General features: G+C 42.2%; 4 protein-coding genes across 9 annotated transcripts in view; 1 reads left to right on the top strand and 3 right to left on the bottom strand.

The window, feature by feature from the left end:
• The window catches only part of BCO2 (beta-carotene oxygenase 2), a 30,463-nt gene extending 19,897 nt beyond the window's left edge, over positions 1-10,566 (bottom strand). Inside the window, exon 1 of one of the 4 annotated variants that reach the window (XM_084495737.1) lies at positions 10,295-10,566. The gene's annotated coding sequence lies outside the window, so the exon portion shown is untranslated. Of the gene's footprint in view, positions 1-439; positions 616-2,517; positions 2,523-9,847; positions 9,972-10,294 lie in introns of those variants that run through there. The other 3 variants (XM_084495738.1, XM_084495736.1, XM_084495735.1) reach the window with 3 other exon arrangements.
• On the top strand, positions 323-16,052 carry IL18 (interleukin 18). 2 transcript variants are annotated; one of them, XM_084495739.1, is made up of 5 exons: positions 323-1,102; positions 13,599-13,672; positions 15,140-15,277; positions 15,502-15,647; positions 15,767-16,052. In XM_084495739.1, exons 1-5 carry the CDS (start codon positions 636-638, stop codon positions 16,007-16,009), a joined length of 1,068 nt encoding a protein of 355 aa, XP_084351865.1. In that variant the 5' UTR covers positions 323-635; the 3' UTR covers positions 16,010-16,052. The 2 variants fall into 2 exon arrangements, with proteins under 2 accessions (XP_084351865.1, XP_084351866.1); XM_084495740.1 differs by lacking the exon at positions 323-1,102 and adding an exon at positions 10,723-10,953.
• Positions 4,035-10,211, bottom strand: TEX12 (testis expressed 12). 2 transcript variants are annotated; one of them, XM_084495747.1, is made up of 5 exons: positions 10,047-10,211; positions 7,089-7,154; positions 6,030-6,141; positions 5,873-5,924; positions 4,035-5,594 (listed from the first exon to the last, which is right to left on the bottom strand). In XM_084495747.1, the coding sequence occupies exons 2-5, from the start codon at positions 7,146-7,148 to the stop codon at positions 5,450-5,452; spliced, it is 369 nt and encodes a 122-aa protein (XP_084351873.1). In that variant the 5' UTR covers positions 7,149-7,154; positions 10,047-10,211; the 3' UTR covers positions 4,035-5,449. The 2 variants fall into 2 exon arrangements, with proteins under 2 accessions (XP_084351873.1, XP_084351874.1); XM_084495748.1 differs by having other exon boundaries at positions 10,107-10,174.
• A 2,255-nt stretch (positions 16,053-18,307) lies between the features above and the next one.
• SDHD (succinate dehydrogenase complex subunit D) lies at positions 18,308-23,492 on the bottom strand. Its single transcript, XM_084495746.1, has 4 exons — positions 23,351-23,492; positions 23,132-23,236; positions 21,710-21,854; positions 18,308-18,969 (listed from the first exon to the last, which is right to left on the bottom strand). Exons 1-4 carry the CDS (start codon positions 23,406-23,408, stop codon positions 18,804-18,806), a joined length of 474 nt encoding a protein of 157 aa, XP_084351872.1. The 5' UTR covers positions 23,409-23,492; the 3' UTR covers positions 18,308-18,803.
• Positions 23,493-23,619: the final 127 nt, after the last annotated feature.

A 23,619-nucleotide genomic window follows, 5' to 3' on the forward strand; every position in this document is an offset into this window, starting at 1 on the left:
CAGATGGGAGAGCCTTTCCAAGCTTTGGGAACCAACCCTTTTATTCTAAAGGGGAGGAAAACCATCATCAATAAAAACAAATTGGAAAGGAGAGATTCTGGTGAACTGACCTGCTCTGTATTATTTTCCTATTTTACAGTGGCAGATCTCCCTCTCTTAGTCACAACAAAAGACAGATCGAATTGTGTAATGATGGCACAAACTGCAGAGTGCTGTGGGAAGGCAAAATCCCATGGCACAATTTCCCACTTGTACGATCAAAGCTTCATTAATGTCACAGCCCTAAGCAATCCTCTCCCTCTCACAACCCACTTACACATCTCACAGCAGCCTCCCTTGCAGAGAGAATCTGCTGCCGACTGGCTTTCCAGCTCTAAACCATCCGTATCTGCTAATAATCCGAGAGAATCTGTGCAGTGTACTTGCCTCTCCCGCTTACCTTTTCAGTAAATAACAGAATGCTGGCTCCCAACAAACGTTTTGAATTTGCTTAGTTACTCATTCCTGATCGTTAGAAAGAAGCTTGCTCTACCGACCGACCTGTGCTAGCAGCAGCACTTAACAGCAGGTCGACAGAAAACCCCTTCCAAGATGATGGGATAGAAGGATTTGTTTGTTTATGCATTTTACCTGGAATGAATTGCATCAGGGAGGAGAGGAAATGCAGCAAATTAGCGAGCAGGATGCTGACGGCCGACAACAGGATTTTGGAAAACATTTTCTGTTCTGAAGGCATCAGGTCGGAGATGGTCTGGAAAGGTACCGCTGCCAGGACGAGCAGCGTGCAGCAGAGCACTGGTGGCTGCGGAGAGCTGCTTCAGAATAAGAGCCGGCAGGGAGGCTGCCAGCAGCAGCAGGAGCAGGGCAGCAGCGCGGCAGCCTCGGGCCCCTGCCCGGCCAGGGAAGCGAGCATCTCCCGGCGTGGGGCACAGCCTGCGGTGTCACAGCGGGGGGAGCTTCTCCCCTTGCCCTGGGGATGCAGGGAGCAAGTCGCGACCATTTGGCACACGCACTGCGATGACTGTGGCTGTTTTCTTTTTATTAAGTGGCTCCCAGAAGCTGTCCCTCGGTGGAGAGCGCGGCAGCGTACCCAGCACTCAAGGTAACCCACTGTCCTTCAGATGGGACAGATTACTACTCATCCTAAATCTTCTGTTGCAAATTAAGCTGATTTCTTCCTGTCCTTTCTACAAGACACAGCAAACAGCTGATTACTGTCCTTTTTATTACTTATGCTATCATAACCTTCTCCTGTTTTCTGTGTTCTCTAAACTTAACTCCAGCCTTTCCTAATAGATCACCGTTTCTTTGTCCGTTATTATTCCTGTCTCCCACTCTGGACTCTGTCCACTCTGTTTTTAATTCTCCAGCTAGGAGCTAACTAGCACAGAGTAAAGCAGAACTACGCTTTTGCCTTATCCACTAACCTTTAGTTAACACATCTCAGCTTCTTTTTCCCCACACAACATCATATAGGCTGTAGCCATCGCTCTGCTTTGTAAGTAGCACACAATCCCCCTTGCTAAGCTTAGTGTTTTTCTCCCCCTTTTTAATTTTTTTTTTTTTTTTTTTTTATAAAATTGATCTTGATTTCATGACAGTTTTCCATCCGATTGAGATGATGGCAAATTTTCAATGTACATTACCGCTAGCATCTGCCACCCTGCATAGCTTGCTGATACTTGAAAATTAATGGTATTCTCTCACGTCGTCCTTCTAAATCACTCACAATAATATTGAATAGGCCAGGTTTGATGCAGATCCCTATAGGATGCCGGCTAAACTGACCTTTCCAGGAAAAGTGAGACTGATTCCTTTGATCAACTTTTTAGCTCATTCTGTGGCCCCTACTTGCTAACTGTTCTTATCTATATAGAGAGATATATAGATATATATATCACGCAAAACACTGGCAGTTCCCTTATATCAAGGTATACCCCACCTATTGTTTTTCTATATCTATTAAGTTTGCTACTCCAATCCAAGTGTGTATTTGATTGTTTTTGTGGACTCTTCCCTGCTGCTTTTGAAGTGATTAAGAAATTTGGTACAGAATCTCCACAGGATAAGAGTTAGACTGATCGATCTGTGATTCTTTGTCCTCATTTTTCCAGCTTTTCACCCTGATAATGTAAGAGACTCACTCTGGTCTTTGCTAGTACTACCTTCGTCACGTTTTCAAAAGACAATTCAAAGAAAAACCTCGAGGTTTTTTAGATTAGCTGAATTGAATTTAGACTAAATTTCATATGCCTTAAATAGATCTATTACCTATTCAATCTTGTATTTTTCCATTATGATCCATGTACCTACATCTACGCTATTTCAAGGCAGTTTCATTTTAAGTGAAAAGTCAATAACCTTTTCTGGGTAAAGATGATTGGTCCCTGAATACCTCAGCCACATCTGCATTATTTGTTGTTCTCCATTTCAGCTTTCAGATAATAACAGAGCAATGAGATGAACTGAATACTAGTTTTTCATCACTTACAATTTCTGGATTCTGAAAGTACTCACAGCAAGCTCAGAAATGCAAGAGAATCACCGCCGAAAATCCCCGTGACTTCAAGAGAATCAGAACTTTGCCTCAGATGCTTCCACAATTTCTAGAAAATCCATTTATATTCTGTTACTGATCTGTCATCTTAGACGTTCTTGGTAATTTACTAAGGCACTGCAGCTTAAACAACAGGGGGAGAAGCTTAAAGAAAACGTAGTTACCAGCTGAGCTTTGCTGATCAGATTTGGCAGCTTTAAAGCCAATTAATTTTCAGTTCAAACCTCCTTCAGTAAAACTGGAAAGCGGATAGTGATGGGAGAGGTGCCAGGAGGACTCCATATGAAGCTCATTCCTCAGAGAGAGGATGAACTTTTAGCTTCATTTCAGAAGACGAGAGTAAGAAAATTGTTTTTTTTCTCCCAATAAATATTGAAATACCCAAGAGAAACAATAAGCCCAGGAACATCACTATCAATGTAGGCAAATTGGAAAACACCAAAATTATATTTTGTAATGGTTTAGAAGATAAACAGAGTATGAGTATTCCCACATACAACAGATATTGAATAGCACACTGGAAGGCAAGAAACCTTGTTTATATTTTTAAAGTAAAGTAATTATGGAAGAATTCCTTTTAAATGGGAATAGAATTATGTACAAAAGCAACCGGTAAGTGGGTATTTCCACTGCTGAAATGTTTTTACCTTCAAAAGAGAAGAGAGATTTCTTTTCAATGGATACTTTAAGCTTTCTCAACTTACCATTTCAAACTAGAATTTTATTAAACTACATATTTTATTTATTTTATTTGGTTAGTGGTTCTTCTTATATATATTTTACATAGATTTGTGCAGCAAAAAACAGAAATTTTGTTGTTCATAGCAATTTAGTAATTAGTTTTAAAAATGTTAATTTCAAAATCATACAAAGCTTTGAATGACTGCCTTTTAATGAGCATAATCACACTGTTCACAAGTTCACCCAGGCTACTGTAGCCATGCCTAGTGAGTTTACTTTTAACGTCTCTTCAGACTCTAAAATCCTTTTACTATGACAGAAATCCCACCATAAATACCGTATTACAAACAAGCAGTGTAACGTAATGAAAACCAATCATATAAGAAGTCACTGTAGAAAAGCAAGTCATCTTTGAGAGAGGTATGTTGAATTTAACTGCATTTGAATGTCAGATTTAAGCAGTTCTCCATTCTAAGAGGTGCAGACTGACTAGTTTTATCAGATTTTATGAAGTTTTTAAATGGAGCAGACCACTACACAAGTAACAGTACATATCTGTGCTCTTTTGAGCCCCTAAAGGAAGAAACTTGCACTATGTGATCCAACGGGACTTCTAAGTTGTGCATCTTATTAATATTTGATACTAGCACAAGAGCTTTACAGCCTATATATATTAGCCATGCAAACTAAATCTAATGAAATGAATCTATCTGATCGAAAAAAGTTGTACGATTTTCCTAAGCACAAACAGGTAAAACACAGCAAGGCTCTTTTTGAATTTGACAAAACAGACATATTTAAGTCATGAAAGTTGCAATAATTTTATTTAAATGCTTATATGAGTTACTTCAGGTAGATTTTCAAATTCAAACACTTCACAGATGACAATTTTAAACTTTGCCTTTAATAATTTTTGTTTAGATGATTATTCTACAGACATCGAGTACAATATTCTAGAAAATTTAGCTTCCAAAAACTTCTCTTTTTTTCCCACTTTCTTGCATTTGAACAGAATTGCAGAGACCAATTACAAAATTACCAGACTCTAGTAAAATATGATGTATACCAGTGGTGAGATTTTTAAAAGTCTTTAGATGCTAAATATGCAGATAGTCATCTTATGGGATTTTAAGAAATTCCTAAGCATGTAAGGTGCTTACATCCGTAGGCACTTTGAAAATCCTACTAAGTCCATATCTGCATCTTTAGATACCTTGGAAAATCTCTTCCTAGGTGTCCAGTTTCTCTCATTTGTTTTAATTTGATTATTAGTATTAGCTTGACAGACATCACATTCAGTCGGGACTTGTATCTACCTTCCTTTCTGCCTTTTAAGTCCAAAAAGATTTAAAGAAAAAATTAACGCACAGCACTAAGAGAAAGATATATTTATCTATCTTATGCTAGCAACAGGATTATCTAGCTCTTTTCTTTTACATTGGCCTCACAATTAGTACAAGTAATGCTTTATACATTTTATGCTTCATCTTTTAACCGAATGAAATGACATGAAAGAAAAATTGTTCAAAAACTCTATAATCACCCTTAAATAAACTGGATATACAGCAAACAGTACTGATGTATCAAAATAATAACAACAATAATAAAAGAACAGTGTAATTCAAGATAGAGGTAACATTATCTTTCATTTATTGATATTACCAGCAAAGTTTTGATTATATGCTTTTATGATTATATTAAAATGACCATTTTTCATTTGAAAAGATGTAGGTATTGAAATATATATATTCAAATTAAGACTTTATACATCTTTATACATTTCCCAAAGTAATACTCTTAATAGAACTCTCCTGTTTCTTAGCTGATCTCTTCAATCTATTTATGCTCTGAGACAAAAATAAAAATATGATTTCAGATACATTCTACTACAATTTTAGCATCAAAAGTTAGTTTTCTAAGGATAGAAGTACAGGGACAGCCTACACAATGGGTCAAAAAGAAAAGATGTTCTAATCTGTAGAATCCCTTGGAGTGGTAGGATTTAAAAGGGATATTTAGTGCCATGTTTACTGTCACTACCCTATATATTGCATATGCTTACTTATTTAAAAAATAAGATGCTGTTTAAATTGTTGAAAGTTTCCTGAATTAGAAATACTTACAGAAGATATTTATGAAACATTCATTATCACATTCACCATGGTTTTTACAAAGTTTTGCTCTGTATTTCTGCAGTCTAACAGACTCCATTCAGCTTTGCAGACTATTTGCAATCACAGTGAATCTCTGTTTCAGACTCTCCCTTTTCTGTTTTAAGTGGTTTTCTAGGGTCCTTGCTTCTTTCAAGATTCCATCAAGTTCTTGGACATAAGAAGCATCCATTGCTGCTCTCTCACTTAATTGAAAACAAAACAAAACAAAAATGACCCACAACTGAAGTTGAAATTAATACTGAAACCAGTAACTGCTTTTATGCTTTACTTAAGTGTGCAGTCTACCAATACTCAGTTTCTGACCAATTTATCTGTTCTCTATTGTAACAGAGAAAAGCACTTTTATTTCAAGATCTATGGTTTATAATTTTCACCATATGTTTTTATATACAGCCACAGTAATCAATCATACCAAGAAAAGTTAGAAAGAAGTGCTGTATAAATAGGACAGTTAACTTGCCTTAAAATCTGGGCGTATTTTGATAACAAGTTCTTAATTTCTTTGTTCATCTCTGTTAAAAGGAAAAAGTAATTTTATTTTAACAGTTGAATGAATCTTCATCTCGACATCCCATTAATTAATTCAGTAGTTACTTTAAGTATATTTAATACATCACCAGTTAAAACCTCTTCTGGTGGTTCAGGTTCGTAAAGGGACTGGGAGCTCTCAGAAAAAGCCAAGTCTGTTTTGTCAGTGGAAGACAACTGAGGATTCTCTGTGGCTTCATTCTAGTAAATAAAATAAATTAATAAATAAACAAACAGATTCTAGGACTTGAAACATGCTCAGCTCGTCTGATCAAATTTAATTGAAAACAGCAAAAAGTTTCAAAAATATCTCAACTGTTTTCACAGAAAGCCAAGTGCTGGTTCCTGTGCCAACGCCCTCTGTTAAGAGCAGGCACAGCATCACTACACTAGGGTGTGGCTGGGAAATCCTAGGATTTTTGCCTCTATCAGTAAAATCTGGTGCACTTCAGCAGTTCACTCTCGAGAGGCCCTACGTAACCATGTTGCAGTGCACACCCCATTTTGTTGATCTTCAGTCTGAGAAGGGTCCTCACAGAAGTCATCCTTGTTCCCCCGTCAGCAGAGAGGACAGAACACCTTGTGTGAGGGACCAAGGAGAGCCATGGGGCTCTCTTCCCCTCTCTGTGACAGGAGCTCGCAGCAACACCAGAGCAGCAGCTGCACCATGCCTCGCTCCACTGAATCATAGAATGAATCATAGAACCGGTTGGGTTGGAAGGGACCTCAAATATCATCTACATGTAGTTCCAACCACCCTGCCATTTTCAGGGACACCACCCACTAGATCAGGTTGCCTAGGGCCTCATCCAGCCTGGCCTTGATCACCTCCAGGGATGGGGCACCCACAACCTCTCTGGGCAACGTGTGCCAGTGCCTCACCACCCTCTGAGTGAAGGATTTCCTCCTAACCTCTAATCTAAATCTCCTCTCTTTTAGTTTAAAACCATTCCCCCTCATCCTGTCATTATCTGATTGAGCAAAAAGTCGCTCTGCATCTCTTTTTAAGCCCCCTTTAAGTACTGAAAAGCTGCAACGAGGTCACCCAGGAGCTTTCTCTTCTGTAGGCTGAACACCCCCACTTGCAGTGAGCTCATCCCTCACTGGGGCTGCAAGGGCGAGACCCTTCCTCACACGGAATTGCTCACCTCCATCTCTTTTTTACGTTTACTTCTATTCTCATCAGATTTTTGTGCGTTGCTTGTCATTGTTACCTGATTAGAAGAAAAAATAAATAAATATGTACAACATTCAGATTTTGTGAGCAGTTACTGAGTGTAACTAGTGGGAAATAAACCTGCACAGACACCTGACAAATGTGTGACCAACACCTCTGTGACCGCTCCACACACAGCACCTCGACCGCAGCCCTGAGAGGGCTCCGCGTCCCGGGGTGGGCAGCGGGGGCTCCCTCAGGGAGATGCCGTCCCCCCGAGCTCCCCTCAGGGCGGATCCGGGGCCTGGCGGCCGTTGGCGGCCGTTAACGGCCGCCGCGAAATGGCGGCGGCGGAGGGGAGGAGAAGGGGGGCTGGCTCCTGAGGCGAGGAGAAGCCGTGCCGCCGGCTCAGGCGGCCGCGGGAGGGGTGTCACAGCCCGGCCACACGCCTGGGTTATCCCTGGGCCCACGAGGCCGCCCGTAGGCACCGTGTGGTTGTGCCAGGCACTGGGACAGCGCTGGCAGTGTCTGTCGCAGGTGGCATGGCAGTGGGAAGCAGGGGCCGCTTGCGGGTGTCTAGGCCAGATGGACCCCTTTCAAAAATTTGGAAGAGCCCGCAAATGCGTAAATCTGAGCAATTACATCAGACCTATAAGACTAGGCTACTTCCAAGACAAACGAGGCTTGTCTATAAAATGGAAAAAAAGATTGCATTTTCCTTACACTGTAGGTAAACAGTGTACAGTTTCATTAGGAAGTGTCTGAGTCAGATAGTGTGGTGAGGTTGCTTGCTTACAGCAGCAAGAGGCTGGCCACCACCATCCGGGAAACCTTTTTCAGCATTACACCTCATGTTCTTAGACCAAAATGTTCAACACCATTCTGCTGCTGCCTTCCTAAACCTCAGGTTGATGAGCTACAGTGAAGAAAATAGTCACAAAATGTGAAGTTACGTTGGAGTACAGGGGACTTTTCATGCATCTTTCGTTTCTGGTTAAGAGAACAGATCTTAACCTTACACGTTTTATCCATATATCCTCTGAAAGTCAGAACTCAGGGTAAGAAGTGAAACTGCTGAAAGAACAAGAACTAAGCACTTCCTCAAAATAGAAGCAATATCCAATTCACTGTCATGGCCCACTTTGTGAAACTCTCCAAAAATATTGAAGAACCCTATCTAACATTATAAAATAGATACAAAAGAAATATGCCAATTAAATATTAAGTTGTTATTAATATATTAACATTTCTACTAACAGACTACCTGACTTATAATAAGTGAACTATGTTTTTTTTTTTTTTTTTTTTAAACACTTTCAGTATCTTATGGATGTGATAGTCTATGGAAAGAGGTCAGAAAAATAAAAAAAGAAAAAAGAAGTCTAAGCAATTACTATAAAAGTAGTTCCTGTTCCTTTAAAATTAGAGATATTAAAATAGCAGGAGAAATGAAAGCTTAAAACTTAAAATAAAAATGATTGTTATGAGTTAGACCCCAGCCTTTAAAAATGCAAATATGTAAAGACTAAGAGGAAAAAAAAAACTCCAATTTGCTAAATGACCTAACTGAATTTTTACTATCTCAAAGGTTGAAACAACAGACCAATTTTGGTTAATACAAAATTAACAATATTGGCTGACTGGCACTGGTTTTTTGGTGTTTTGCACAACCTTCTGTACCAAGTACAATATTATTTAATATTTCACTAGTGATCTGCATGTAAATTTAAACTTAATAAAGAAAAAATGCAAAAGAATAAATAATGATTACAACATTAATTTTATATATATGTTAATGAAACAAAAAGTTAGGTATCTGGGAAAGAGAGACACAAGCAGTACCACCCCAATGGGGGGCTCTCCTGAATAAAGCTCTGGTTTGTGAATTATTAAAAATCAATTAAAAGTCAATAGAAGGAAGACAAGATTCGTGAGTATTATTTTAAGCCAACAGAAAATTATTCAGAGGGAGATACTTAAAGAAGTGAAACTTTTTATTTTCATTGAAAGAAACCAAGAGTCAATTTGATTGTACTTTATAACTTCAGAGGAAGGAACTATCTGTTACTTAATAGCTATCGGGAAAACTTACAGGAACCAACAATCAGAAGCAGAAATCAGTTATATTTTAAGAGACGTGTGTGTGTATTACTGCAAGAGCCAACCATTCAAGCAGAATGCCAAGAGAAACGATAGAATTACAACTGTTATATATTAAAATAATCTAGGTCTAATTGTTTAAATCAGATCTGGAGATCTCTTTGGTATAGGTTAAGGTGAACAACACACACTGTGAATGCCTTGTAACAAAACAAGAAAATGGAAGAGGATAATATAATATTGCTCTCTGATTTGAATTTAGTGTGATTGAGTGCCTATAAATAATTACACTTATTATCTGAAAGCAGTAGCTACCAAAAATTTATTTTTATCTGCCTGAAACATGAAGTTTTACTCCGTGGAAAGTATATTCCAGTAACTATGCAAAGAAAAAATTTGCCTCCTGAGAAATACTCTGCAACACCTGCATTCCTCCGCTTTTTATAATTTATTCTAAATCAATTTAATTGGTTTCTTTCAACAGTTTCAAAGAAACAATACATTTCTGCAGCTAGCCTGTGGTTTTTGTCTTAACCTGTTTGTGAGGTACAGACAAGAACCACAGTCATTAGTAAAATAGACAGTACTTCTATTTCAGAATTATTAGCTCAGAAGGGATATTGAAAGACGCCCCTTTGGCCTCAGAAATACCTCCTTCGGTTTAGGGTATAGCCAGGAACACATCGCCGACAGACGGGTACAGCTGCCCCGCTAAGAGACCGGCACGGGAACAGAGGAACAACGGCTCAGCTTGCGTTGTCGTCTGCTCTACCGCTTTATTTTTTTTTCCCCCACAGCCCAGTACTAAAAATGTATTCCCAGTACTAAAAATGTATTGAATCCTACGAACTATGCAAAATATCGGCGAATAATTCGATCCCGGGTTTGTTTTCTTGCTTTTATGTCCTACCGCTCCACGGTACTTGCCGCTGCAGGGACCGCAGCTCCCGGGGCAGCCGTGCCTCCTGCGAAACAGCCCGGCTGGGGCTGGGGCAGCTAAAAGAACCCTTCCAGCCAGCACCAATTTATTTATTCCCAATTAATAAGGACTTGCGAAGCAATTCACGTGCTGGTGCAAATTAGGAGCTATTCATTCACCTGTTTTTAACTGTCAGCTGTATGTTTCTGGCTTTTCCTTTTCCTTAAGAGCTGCCAATATTTCTCTCCTGTGGTTACACCTCTACGGAAGGTGATCGGGGGGAGGACTTCGCAGACAGCAGCGATGTATTTCTTGCTGCTGCTTTGCTAAAGAGCCCGAGGCACGCAGCATGCCTTAGGTCCGAGACTGGCTTCCCTACAGCAGTCAGCGTTTAGGGGCGAGTGTGCAGAGAGGGAAGGAAGGGCTGCCTGCTGCCGGCATCGTGCCGAGAGCCTGGGGAGGGTAACTTGCTGCCGTGGGAACGAGCCCTCCTCTGACAGCATCGGCGTGAGGTGGAGGGACGAGAGAGAGAGAGAGAGAGAAAAAAAAAAAAGTTTCCTTCGTAACCTCGAATTTGCGTGATTGGCTTTCTTCTTAGGGGAAGTGCCACCCCTACATGCCGACGCGCACAAACGCTCCAGGAACCGAGCCCCCCGCCCTGAAATCCCCTCCCGCTGTCGCCAGGAGCCTCGGGAGGAGCGAGGCGAGCCCCGAGCCCCGGCAGTGCTCCCGGCTCTGCTCCTGTCCCCACGGACACGCCTGGACCCGGGGCCGGGGGCTCGGCTCCCCTGGGGGTCCCGCAGCCCCTCCGCACCGCTCCACCGCCCCCAGCACCGAGGTAAGGGCGCTGCCGCCCGGGGAAGGGGCGGTGGGCTCCTCGTGGGAGTGGGGCACCCCGAGATCCGGGGGATGGCTGCTGTCCCTGATCCCTTCTGGGGGCTGTGGAGCTGCCCCTGCCCCTGCTGCCCCCACCGCCCCTGCCCCTTCTCCACTGGGTGAGCAGGGATCCAACCCGCACCCTCTGCTCGGCAGGGAGTCCCTGTGCTGGGTTACCCGCCAAAACGAGGGCCATCTTTAGTCCTTTATCCATAAATCCCGCTTATGCTTTCCCCGCTGCTTTAGAATAATAGTCCTCGACTTCTAGGCTCGCTCAGCTACGTGAGGCTCGTGCTGGCTGGTGGCATGGTATTTCATTTCAAAGGCTTGGGTGTGCGTGTTCAGAAAGGAGGGTGCTGTCCTCTGCCATGAACCTGGCTGTCTCTTCCACCCCGACCAGCTAGTGCTATACAGGCTACAAAAATGAGGAAAAGAATGGCTCCCAAATACATTCCTTAGTGTGCTCTTTCTGGAGGGACAAGGAAGTCACCATGATCCTCCCCACCAATCCCTAAGGCTGACTAAGTTGCTCAAGTGTATTTGCTTTATAATTTTGTTTAAGTTGCGAAAAGGAGCCTTGGAAGTAAGCCAGATGCTCTGACTGCACAGTAAAATGATGGTGCAAGAGCCTGTTCTTCCCATTGTTTGCCCAGGTTTAATGCTACATTTGTCACTCCAGCAGCTAGCACAAGGGAAAAAATGCCTGGACGGGAAGTGGTAGGTTTGAATGGAGCCCTTCATGTTCTAGGCTACTTAGAACAACCATGTGCATTCTGTGCACTCTGCTGTGACTCTCTTCTCCCCTGCATAGTGCACAGCAAGACGCAGCTCCAGCTGAAGGCTTGCAGATGCTGGGCTCCCAACGGTTAGAGGCTGTGCTGCTGAATGTCACTCTGCCTGTTGCTGGGTGCAGCTGGCCAAACGTAGGGCGCCTATCACAAAGCCAAGCAAAGCAGATCTTGCAGATAGCAAAGTGAGCTGTTTATTTTCTGAAAGCAAAAAAAAGCGTTTTAGTAAATCTCTTGCTCATTTTCCTAAGATGCAGACCAAAACGAAACAGGAAGGAAAGTGGCAACCTGCATTTCACAAAATTCAGTGGCATAGAAGAGGACATTTTAAAACTCTACTGCCAGAGAAGTGAAAGAATGTCGTATCTTCCTCTGCTGTCTTTAACCTCTTTTTAACCTTTCCTTTAAGGGTAGTAGATGCTGTTTTAATTTTGAAGAGGATATTATTTTTTTTTTTAATGCATTCTAGTGTTTATTTATTAGATTTATTGCTTCCAATAGCACTAGAATAGAGCAGAATTTCTGAAATACTTGACTTTACAGCCCTAGTCAGGTCACTCCAGGTCACTTTTGTTTTATTTTGTATTTTTTTTTCTCCTGATGCACTGCTGGAACTAAGACATGGAAAAGCCTGTGCTCTGTGAAGCAACACAGTCTGTTCAGGTGTATCTCTTTTCTGCCAGCATAGTTGGAAATTTTTAGATAGAAGAAAAGGGGTGAGTGCAGTCATAGGCAAGTGGAAGGGGTAGAGCAAATTTATAGCCATTGCCGTGCTGTTTTACACACTAACGGCTCTCAGTCACTGTGTCAAAAAGTTAAAGAACATGAAGTCTGGCTGGCTGTTACCAGTAGGAGGTCAAGGACAAGAACAAAGCAAAACCAAATTATTTTTCTGGAGTTCCTGGAGGGGTTGTGTCTTGACAGTAGAGGCACAGTGCAAGCCTGAAGAATGCAGAATAAAGATCAAAACCTCTGAGGTGCAGAAGCTGCCTGGACTTTAATGATTAGTTCAGGGTTTTGGTGAATGACAGGTGTTTTTTCTGAATGCAAGCATGCCTTTTCTTCCTCACTTTGCTCTGTGTCAGTCTTGAAAGAGAATAGCTGTGATACATTGGTAAAAATAAGGTTAAAATATCATAAGCACATCTCCACTACTGCAAAACAGACTACATCTCTGCTTCTCTAGGCACCTGTACAAGTCCAGCTCAAGATGCACTTGAATAGCTAATTTCAACATAAAGTTTAGACTCTTTGGGCTGTCCTTACAGCTAATGGAAAGACACAGGCTATTCTAGGGGGCAGTCGAAGCAAGAATAAGTTTTGGGCATTCTGCAAGTTCTTGGTCACCATTCCAAGTCATTTCCTTACGAAAAATGAGAAACAGAAATGGCCATGTGATAGTAAGACAATTTTTGCAGGCCTGAGAGAACAGAACTAATTTGATGAAGTATGTTTATGGAGCTACTTATTAGCATTCCCACAGAAACAGAAAATGAGTTTGTATAATGTTATATATGGAACAATTATTTATTTAGTGAAATGTACTCTGGACCAGATCCTTTTTTCGTGTAACATCACATAAATCAATGGAAAGTTTTATAAAATAGAACTTTCAGGATGCTCTGTGTAATTCTAAATAATGGCAAAAGGCAACAGAGAAGGAAACCAAATGTCCTTCAAAAACTATTTTTCCAGATACAGTGAAATACGCTGTCACTAATGTGGTGCTGTGCATTAGAGGCAAACTCGCCCAAGAACTCCCTCACTGCACAAAGTAAGCATTGTTCCTAACCCTGAGCTCTCTTGTGTTTTTTGGCAGGGTGAAGATGAGCTGTGAATTGATGGTTGTGTGTGCAGTACAGCTTGGAGAGAACCTCTGCCTCTATTTTGCTGGTAATGATTACCCCCTGCTTAACGAGACCAGGTGTTTCTGGTACCTGCGCAGAAGATCAAAAGATGCTAGACAATTCAATCCTTTCCTTGTGCAGGCATCTCTGCTTCTGTAGACATGTTTGTAACCCCCAGACTACCTAAGCAATCCTCTAAGCTTATACTACTCCCACCGCTTTAGTAGTTATTGTTCTTTGATTATGCAGCCAGGCTGCTCAGTGCAAAAAGCACCTGAGTTTGTGATAGCTGTCCCAGTGCAGTAACAGGTCAGTACCATACTATTGGTGAACACCGTAAGCTTTCACTAAATTTCTCTGTTTGAACACTGATGAAAAATAACTCTTTTATCACTCCACTTTCACATAATTTTCCCCTAAGCTTCTTCAGCTTGAAGTATTGTAGCCAAAGTATATGAGTCAGTGGAATAATTACTGCTTTATATAAAATATTCTGGTAACTTGGAAGGATTTTTGGCTTGTGGGTGGAATTGGAATAACTTGATAACTTCCAGACCTACAGTCTAAAAATGGCCTCTTCTTTGGAAGCAATCTGAAATGAAATTGCTGTTAGAACAAAGGTGCTGATGAATGCAGAATTGTGCATGCCATTTATTCCTTGAATGCAGGTTGAAACTGAATTAACCTGAAAACATTTTGCATGCTTCTTGGTTTGGTGATAACTTCACTTCTCAAATGACTGTTGGCTTCGCCATTCTATTGAGCATGTTATGCTCACAAATGAAATGCTATGAAGCAAGAACAGCTCAGTTTGGTGGCTTAGGGATACGGGGGAGTACAGCTCAAAATGTACAGGTGACTGGCTGAACATTTTCCAGTTTTGCCGTATAAAATTGGTTAGAAATCGGTTTATTTTGTAAGGCAGAGATTGACTTTTCTTTCTTTTTTTTTTTTTTTTGTAATTGCTCACTTGGAACCAAGATGACGATGGTAAGCTGAAAGCTCATCATTTATTACTTCATAATCAATTATATCTAAACTAACCTGCCTGGGTGTACTAACACAGAGAAGCTTTGTGTGCCTGAGAGAACAAGTTTTTAAACTGATTAATGACTACTCTAAAAGAGAGCTACAGCTCACTCCTTTCTGAAGTTGATGTTGCTTTATTTCTCCTGAAGGAAGTGCTTCCCTAATACAAGAAGCTTTTCATGTGATTATAATGTTGGGCAGAAGAGAGAACTGTCGCTTCTGTACTTGCATTAACAGAATTTGTAGCTTCTCTCGCTTGCTCCCCTGACTCCTTGTATTTTGGCAAATCCTTCTGTCTTGCCTGGATTGCTGAGGTAGAGGTGGAAAGAACAAGACAGCTTCTGCTCCATTTGATATTGCTATTCTAAGAATTTACTGTGCATGCTATCTTCAATTTTGCATGCTATCTTAAATTAAGCCTGTAGTGACCTGTTAAGATCTAAGCAGATTAGTTTTATTCCCCTTTGCTTAATATTTTCTGCAGAGCTGGAATGTGATGCCTTCTCTAAGGAAAAAACCCTCCATCGCTTCCTTCGGAATGTTAATAGCCAGGTGCTTGTGGTCCAGCCAGATCTGAACATGGCAGCTTTTGAAGACGTAACAGATCAGGAGATGAAATCTGGTACACTACTTTTCATGTCTTACAACCATTGTACTATTTCTTTATTCTAGATGGGCTTTTGTTCTTTGTAATCACTGAGTCTAAATAGTGAAACCGAGAGTAAAGACTTAGATTTCATCTATAAGAATAAAATTCAGCTAAGAGAGGTAGGACATACTTATGGCTAAGTTTTTGCAGCTCTCTTCCAAGCAGACCATTAATAGTTTCAAAAAATTTATATTTAGGCAGCGGAATGAACTTCTGCATGCACTGTTACAAAACTACTACACCTTCAGCAGGGATGCCTGTTGCATTCAGTGTCCAGGTAGAAGATAAAAGCTACTACATGTGTTGTGAGGAAGAACACGGGAAAATAATAGTTCGATTTAGGGTAAGTGTCTGCTTTTCATACCCTATGTGTAGGCAACATTAAGCATTCAAACATTCGTGAGCTGAAACAAAACAGCTCGAGTCTTGTGCTAGGACTGACCCATTCCCTTTTTTCCTCAGGAAGGAGAAGTTCCAAAAGACATTCCTGGTGAAAGCAACATCATCTTCTTCAAAAAGACATTTACATCTTACAGCTCCAAGGCATTTAAATTTGAATACTCACTAGAACGAGGGATGTTCCTGGCCTTTGAGGAAGAAGACTCCTTAAGAAAATTAATTTTAAAGAAACTGCCAAGAGAAGATGAGGTAGATGAAACCACAAAGATAACTTTAACAAGTCATAATGAAAGGTACAACCTGTGATTACTTAACAGTCTTAAAATAAAATTTGGCTTTTTAAAGAAAACTCTAATTCATTTTTTATCTAAAGCAAAATAGGTTGATAAATTTCAATAAGGCAATACAAAAATGAGCTTCTTACAAAAGGAAACCAAATACATGTTATTGGGGAAAAGAAGAATTATGCCAGTAAGACAGAAGCAAAGAGAATGACACAATGAATAAACAAAAATGTGCATGCCTCTATGGTCTTGTATAGTTTCAGCCCTAAAGACTTCAGAGTTTGTTGATCAAACTGCTTGTGAGGTAGATGTCTCATAGGTGAAGCAGACCTAATATGGGGACAGAGAGAAAGTTTAAAAAAATTAAAAATTAGTAACAATCAACCCTCACGTTTACTACACAGGCCAGGAACCTGGCCAAATAAACATGGTGTCGTTTTGCACTATGATCATGTCCCGAGTGTCTTCATCAATTCTGATTACACGGTGGCATTCTCACTTTCAACTGAAGTAGAAACAACAGACAATTTCTACTGGAAACTCACCAGAATCTTTGATTAGAAAACTGGTAACCTAAGCAATTAAAGCTCTAATAAAGCCATTTATCTTCAGAGGGCCCACTAAGAAAATAAAAGGGGGTTAAAATTTAACAGTAAGTTGTAGATTACTGATCATACACATTTGTACATCTAATATGCTGTTAATAATGAAGGCAAATGTGGTTCCACATGGAACCTTACTGAGTATAGAACAAGGCAGCATATGTTGGGGGTGAGCTGTGAACTCTATTTCACATTGGCAGTCGAGCCAACAGTGGCATTTGACAAAAATAAGATTAGTGTAATATACTTTGGATATTTACTCTTGAGGAAATTGATGACACATTATTCTCATCTTCCATGTATGAGATAGGCATTGTTCCTCTTCTGATCCAACTGGAGGCAGTGATTAGTTGAACATGGGTGGCAGCTGGGTCCTGGGTCTTGCCAGGCAGAAGAGGGTATGACTGTTATTTACCATGCAAGCAGAAGTAATCAGAGCAAACAGGAAGGCTTCTGTCATGAAACAGGAAAATTCTCAAGCTTGCAGAAGAGAGAAGACTCTAATTTTGGTATAAAACATAAAATTAGGGGCTTTAAAAAGTATGGAAGATGGAGACATGGAAGTGCTGTGCTAACCCTGCCTACCAGCTTTCATGCTGTGCTGCACCCGAGCTTTCATCTCTTTAGCTGATGCAGGCAATCAGACTCAGAGAAAGCTCTGCTTGTTACCTTTCCATTCTGGCCTCAAAAATTGACCAAGCTGGTTGCAGAGCTGCTAACCCCTACAATAGTTGGTCTGGCCTACTCCATTCCCAAAACTCTGACACAACTCATTTCTCACTTGAGGTATCTTAAGCAAATACCACATATCAATGCATCGTATGTTCAGTCTATACAGAGAAAATGTCCACCACCTTCTATAACTGCTCAGATTCCACAGAACTATCCAACAATGACTCATGCATCCTCCTCACTGTATAGAAATTGCGTTACGTTGCTATCCACATCAGAGAGAAGCAACCACCTTAATTCTGACAGCAACTTTAGCAGAACCCAACTGGCCAGCTGTATAATATTTCCCATGGTTATATGAATGAAGAAAAAAAATAAACAAACAAACAAAAAGATTCAAAAATCAACTCAGGAAATCTTGTTGAATTCAGCAGTTTACTGATTCTGCTTATTGCATAATCACACTGATGGTAACACAGTTCTGTTCCTCTTACTATTAATAGCACCTCAAAAGTACCATTAGAACATGGAAACAACCACTCCTTACTATTAAGCCAGCCTGAGAAGAAAGTTAAAAACCGTAATCTCATTTCTTCCCCTGAAATCCTCTGAAACCTAAAGATATGGAAAAGAATGCTGCCTCAGTCTCAAGTCAGGCCATGACATAAAGGGTATACTTCCTTCCTTTTTTACTCACACAGGAAAAAGTGTGGCTGTGTTGATTTAGAAAACACAAAATGCTGCACCTGAGTATGCAGGTTGCAGGGTAACTATGAAAGCCATATGCTATTTGTCTCCTCGACTTAATCTGCAAAAGTCTAAGTCAGTTATTGCTTTATTTTATTATGGAAATTACTCTTCTATAAAGTCAAGAGTATGTCAACCCTTTAGGAAAGAAGGATGATACATATTCATAACAATATCTGTTTTATAAAATCTAAATGACATAAAGCAGAGCTAGAGCTGTAAGTATTTGAATGTGATTCTAGAAGAGATCTGCAGAGAAAAATAGCAGTATTAAAAATCACTCAGAAACACACACGCAATTTCTGTAAATTCTTTATTGTATGGATTAAGAAAAAAGTATTCCCTTTTCTACCTCAACTCTCAGGATCAAAAGAATGACAGGGAGTGCCTTACATACAGTTCAGTTGTGATGTCAGAAATAACAGTTCAATTTTCACCAAGTTTGCTTTACAAAGCAGGAGACTATTTTAGAAAACCAGTCATGGAAAGCTGCCATTATAATGAAAGTTATCTTCAGCTATACTTTCCATCTTTGATGTACTTAATTACTCCAAATTTGCAGTGCAGCTTTAATCAACTCACTCTCACCTGGACATTATCCACTTTATATCTTCTACTTCCTTTCTAAGATTTTTAATGCTCTTGCAATAAATCAAAAAAAAATAATGAAGTGGCTGCAGAATTTACATACTACGGACTCTTGGTTATTCAATTCTCATCTCAAACACATCAGTAAAAATATCGTAAAGCGAAGGCAGCAATGAACAATCGTGTTTGTCAGAGACTTGTCGCATCTCAGAGGCTCCACAGCATGGCAACAGCCTTGCAGATACCGACGTCGTTATAGTTAAAGTAGCAGAGGCCAGCAAAGGTCACGGCCGACAGAATGTACAGACCTGTATTGGCCACTTTAATGGGTGTCTCTCCATGGACGTAGTCAGTTATAACCTGTCCAAGACCCCTAAAGAATGAGAGAAACAAGCTGAAATCAGGAGAGCATGCCTCATGAAAATCCACTGGCAGGCACTCTACTGTGACTGCCCTGCTAAAATGGCTCAAACTGTCTGTTTTCCCACCACCTATCACCAACCGTTATTACCAAAGGTCTAGTTCCCACTCAAAAAGCATATGCATGTACTGAAAATACATAAAAACATTTCACATGTTCTATTAAAATACAGATATACTGGCTTGGAGATTTCTTAACAATGCTGAGGAAAGAAGGTGCTGAGCACATCTCTTCCAAACAGAGATCTGCCTCCAGCTAACCTGATTTTGAAAGACTGAAGAAAACAGACCAAAGGAAATGCCCAAACTCTGTGACTGACCCTTGTCACAAATGCACACAAGACTCAAGGATGTGTATTGAGATTAGAAATCAGTTAGAGATTAGCATACTCTGTTTTTTTCCTACATCTGTCAGACTTTTCTTGAATTCTGTGGTCCAGATTTAAACCATTCAGCAACAGGAAGACAGAGTGCTCTATCATCCTGCTGGGGTAGTTCTCTTCCCAGAAGCAGTTGTATTTACTTTCTGTGATGACAGATGGCAACTTGGTGAAAACGAGAAGCACATTTACTGCAACAATCTTCTTCCTAGAATTTCGCCTTGGTCTAACGTGAAGCTGAAGGACCTGTCTCCCACAAGTTAAGCCATGCTGGTGGCCTGGCAAGTTTCGAAGTCCTGCAGCAGATTCTACCCCAAGAGAACAGAGCTCAGCTTCACTCTGATGGGACTCTGATACCTTTGTGATGTTGAGTGTGAGACAAGGGGTGCGAATAAGTCCTAGATACACAAAAGAGGAGCAGAAAGTGGAAGCAATCTGAAAGGCAACTAATTCTTGAATTATTATAGCTATTGCCTGTCACTGAATGGTGGAGTAAGGTCAGAAGTGCAAGCGGCATGCACCTGCACCACGAACTGCTCTAGGAACAGACAAGTAAGGCATACCCAACGTGGGATTCACAGGCTGTCCTTCAGCTGGAGTGCTGATAAAGGATCTTCAACAGATCTTCACTTTACACAGCAAAATAAACTTGAGTCATGCTAAGAATTGTCAGCAAAATTACTGTGTGACTTGACCACAAACTAATTAAACCACACAAAGCCCTCGAGAGAAAAGACAAGGGAACAAGGAAAGGAATTAGTAGGAAGCAGCTGGCCTGTGGTAGACACATGACCTAGTTCAAAACAGAGCAGCTTTGCTGGGCAGAGAAATATTTATTACACACCAGTGAAAACAGCAAAAGATGGCCCCAGGTGTCTTGACAAAGTGTAATAATATTTTAGAATAGTATTTCTGATAGCAAAACACAGCAAAAGGTGAAAGAAATCCCCTCAAAAATATATGCAGAATTCCTCTGTAGTTTCTGATCAGCTATTAGAGGGATTATCTGATCTGTTAGGCAATCAACTGAACTTTTAAGGCAAGCAAATAATCTTTGTTCTTTAAAAGATATTCTAGCATTGAATACATATGAAAGCTCTAGAGGAGGACTTTTCTGTGTAGGATTTAGATTCTTGTGTCCACACTTTGCAAAAATAAGAGTTTGGTATTGGAACAACTTCTCAGCTTAAAAAGGGAACAACACAAGCAAGATGTGGGGGAGGATGTGGATTCTCTCTGCTGAAAGCTACAGCAGAGCTGCACAGAAGCAGCGAAATATTTTTCTCATGGGGAAATCCCCACGCCGCTTACAAAGAAATGATTCCCAGTATGAAAAGTTCTGATGCTGGGTAAGAGACATTAACTGACAAATCAAAGCTGTGTGTATCAACACCGAGTGTCATTCCAGGAACTCATTTCAACACAGTGGGCTGCAACAGCCTGTCCCACTGCCTGGAACTGAAATGCACGTGCCCAGCAAGCAAAGTGCTCCAAAGCAGGCAGGATTTGCTTTACCTGCTTTATATTTGAAAGAGCTCCGTCAACCAAGTTCAAGGACAGACACGTTTCTGATGAATTCTGTGCTAGATTGGAGAGCTTTGGGAAGGAGCTGCCAGAAAGTGCAAGAATCCCTGCTGCAACTCCCTAAGGGCAGACCTGAGATTTAAGAAACCTCTCACCCCTAAGTCCATTTAAATTGCCTTATCGCTGCTGTGAGGAACTGCAGAGCAGCAGCACCTCAAGAATGTAACTGCTGCCAGTTGGGCCAACCACACAGCTGGATCCACTCCTAGATTCATAAAGGACAGAAAGCCAGGCCTACCCACATGAAAGACCACAGCAGAACTGTGCTTCAGAATGTAAGCAAGCATCTGTTTTGCAAGAATCAAGAAAATGATTAAGGTCAAAACGTCTCCACTGCAATGTTTGTTCTGAACTATTCTTTAGGCAGAATCTCATCACCATTAAGATGTACAAAGCAACCCATGGCTCAGAACCTTAGAAGAAGTTGTTTTATGCATGTCTGCCCTGTTTCTGTTCCCTCTGTTCATAAAACATCACTTCTTTTAGAAGACAAAACCATCCAGGATTCTACACAGCCAGTATCAAGGCAGTTCTCCAAGGCAGGACTTTGGGTTTCATATCATATAGGAGAACGCTACAGAATGTTTAGTTTACAGATTCCTTAGTAGCAACGTGTGTCCTGCCTTCTGACATACAGAACAGTGTGACAGAGAAACACCAAGGTACAGCAAGTCTTGTTAAAGGTCACTGACAGTTCACTGACAATTTTGAGGAACCTACTGAGCTTACCAGTGGCCGTGGAGAGTGAGGGCTGCAGCTAGGGAGTAGTCCACAGCCGGTCCAGGGCATAGGTAGGCTGCGGGGAGGAGGCCCAGCAAGAGGACACTGACAGCTCGCTCGCTTGTCCAGTGTAAGGACGCAGCCTTGGAGCCACCTGCAAGGTGAAGGACTATGAGTGCAACGTTCCTGCTCTGGGTGCTGCAGCCTCACACGCACCTCCTCCCATCGATGCCACCCAAGGACCTGTTTTTTTCCAACCTGACTACTACATTTCTGTCTGAGCAAAACCAAGAAGTCTCTGAATTACTGGAAGAGAAAATACATCTATTTTACAGTGCCTAGAGGGTTTATTTTAAATACTCCTCTTTGCTGCCACTGAGAAAGAGAAGCATCTTTTAATTCAAAGAAGCAGAAGCTCAAGAGGTGAGGTCAACACAAACACAAGTCCTCACAACCCAAGTCACAGAGTAAATTTCTGGGACCATCACACTGGTGTGTGACCCAGAAGCAGTCTGGAGGCCAGAGGACTTCAGCCCTCCACTGATGCTCAGTTGGGTACGATGTGGACCGTGTAACAGGGGACTCCAGACACGGATGTGCTGGGTAGGAAGCTCTGTGACTAACTCTTACCTTCTAGAAGCGCACAGATACTGTTAAGGAAGGGGAAAAAAATCAGTTTTGGAGGAAGCCAAACACCTAATTTCACAAGCGATACCCTGAACCACAATTATCAGCACCAGCCCAAGCAAAAAACATCCAGAATTGACAATGTGTAATTACCTGCAGAAATCAATACCCCCAGGGTGCTTGCCTAACACTTCCATATTCAAACCAGCAGCCAAATGCTTTTGCTCCTTTTTGCAAATAAAAACAAACCAGACAGCAAAGCAACAGGATAAAGAAAGCAAAGAAACCTGCAGTAAAACACGGGAAGGATCTCTGCTGTGGACTCATAATCGTCCCTAGGGTACATCATGGCCAAGGAGGCTTCGCGGCATGTGTATGAAGCGTGTTTAGCCTGAAAGCCCGAGCAAGAAGGAAGCCGTCTGGTCATGGTGAAGGCTCTGCTCTCCCCGACGCTTCTTCACACTTCCCACTTCCAAGCCGCGTTGAGGGCTGCGCAGCGTCCTCAGCCTCACCGCGCTTCTCACAGCAGGGCCAGGCCCAACACTCACCTTCACTTCTGCTGCTGCTGTTACACCTTCCACCCTCCTTACCCACCGCCAGGTCACCGTGCAGGCGGCGGCACGAAGCGTTTAGCACGGCAACACCCGTGTGAACGCCTCAGGGAGCGGGTTCGCTGCTCCCACAACCCCCGCAGCGCCCCGCGGCCGCTCAGCACGGCTGGGTGCGGGGCACCCCCCACGGACAGACAGACCCACGGACAGACAAGACCCACGGACAGCCGCAGGGGGCCGTGCTGGGACGTACCGTGCCCCTGCTGCCCGTGGCTCCCCCGGATCGGAGCGGCTGAGGCGAGTGCCGGCAGCACCCCCGGGCGGCGGCGGAGGAGGAGGAGGCTCCTGGTGAGGAGAGCTGCGGAGAGACGGGTGGGGGGCGGTCAGGGCCGGGGACAAAGGGACAAGAAGACGAAAAAGGACAAGAAGACGAAGGGACACGGGCAGGCTCGGGCCATGCCGCACCACTCACCCGTCCGCGCTCCGCGGCCCCCCCCCAGCCCGGCCCGCAGCAGCGCCGCCGCCGCCATCTTGCGTCTCCCCCCTCAAGGGCACCGGAACGGGAAGGAGCGGGCGGGGAGCGGCCCTCGCTGCTCCACCGCCTCCCTCAGCGGCCGTGAGGGGCTCCCCGGGGCCCGGCCCAGCTCGGCGGGGACTCCGGCTTCGCGTGGTGCCCTGCCCGGCCCTGCTGAGGTGCCTCCAGTCCCCCCTCGCCCCCAGCCCCCTCCCGCTCTCCCAGGG

Source organism: Aythya ferina (genome assembly GCF_964211825.1).
Source record: "Aythya ferina genome assembly, chromosome: 22".
NCBI classification, from domain to species: Eukaryota; Metazoa; Chordata; class Aves; order Anseriformes; family Anatidae; genus Aythya; species Aythya ferina.

Coding starts and splice junctions, on each gene's coding strand:
- SDHD (XM_084495746.1), bottom strand. CDS start 23,408: ATGGCGGCGGCGGCGCTGCTGCGGGCCGGGCTGGGGGGGGGCCGCGGA. Junction 23,237..23,350: donor GGGCCGCGGAGCGCGGACGG/GTGAGTGGTGCG, acceptor GTCTCTCCGCAG/CTCTCCTCACCAGGAGCCTC. Junction 18,970..21,709: donor CTCACTCTCCACGGCCACTG/GTAAGCTCAGTA, acceptor CTCATTCTTTAG/GGGTCTTGGACAGGTTATAA.
- IL18 (XM_084495739.1), top strand. CDS start 636: ATGAATTGCATCAGGGAGGAGAGGAAATGCAGCAAATTAGCGAGCAGG. Junction 13,673..15,139: donor CCTCTGCCTCTATTTTGCTG/GTAATGATTACC, acceptor TATTTTCTGCAG/AGCTGGAATGTGATGCCTTC. Junction 15,648..15,766: donor AAATAATAGTTCGATTTAGG/GTAAGTGTCTGC, acceptor TTTTTTCCTCAG/GAAGGAGAAGTTCCAAAAGA.
- TEX12 (XM_084495747.1), bottom strand. CDS start 7,148: ATGACAAGCAACGCACAAAAATCTGATGAGAATAGAAGTAAACGTAAA. Junction 5,925..6,029: donor ACCAGAAGAGGTTTTAACTG/GTGATGTATTAA, acceptor TCCTTTTAACAG/AGATGAACAAAGAAATTAAG. Junction 5,595..5,872: donor AAATACGCCCAGATTTTAAG/GCAAGTTAACTG, acceptor TTTTCAATTAAG/TGAGAGAGCAGCAATGGATG.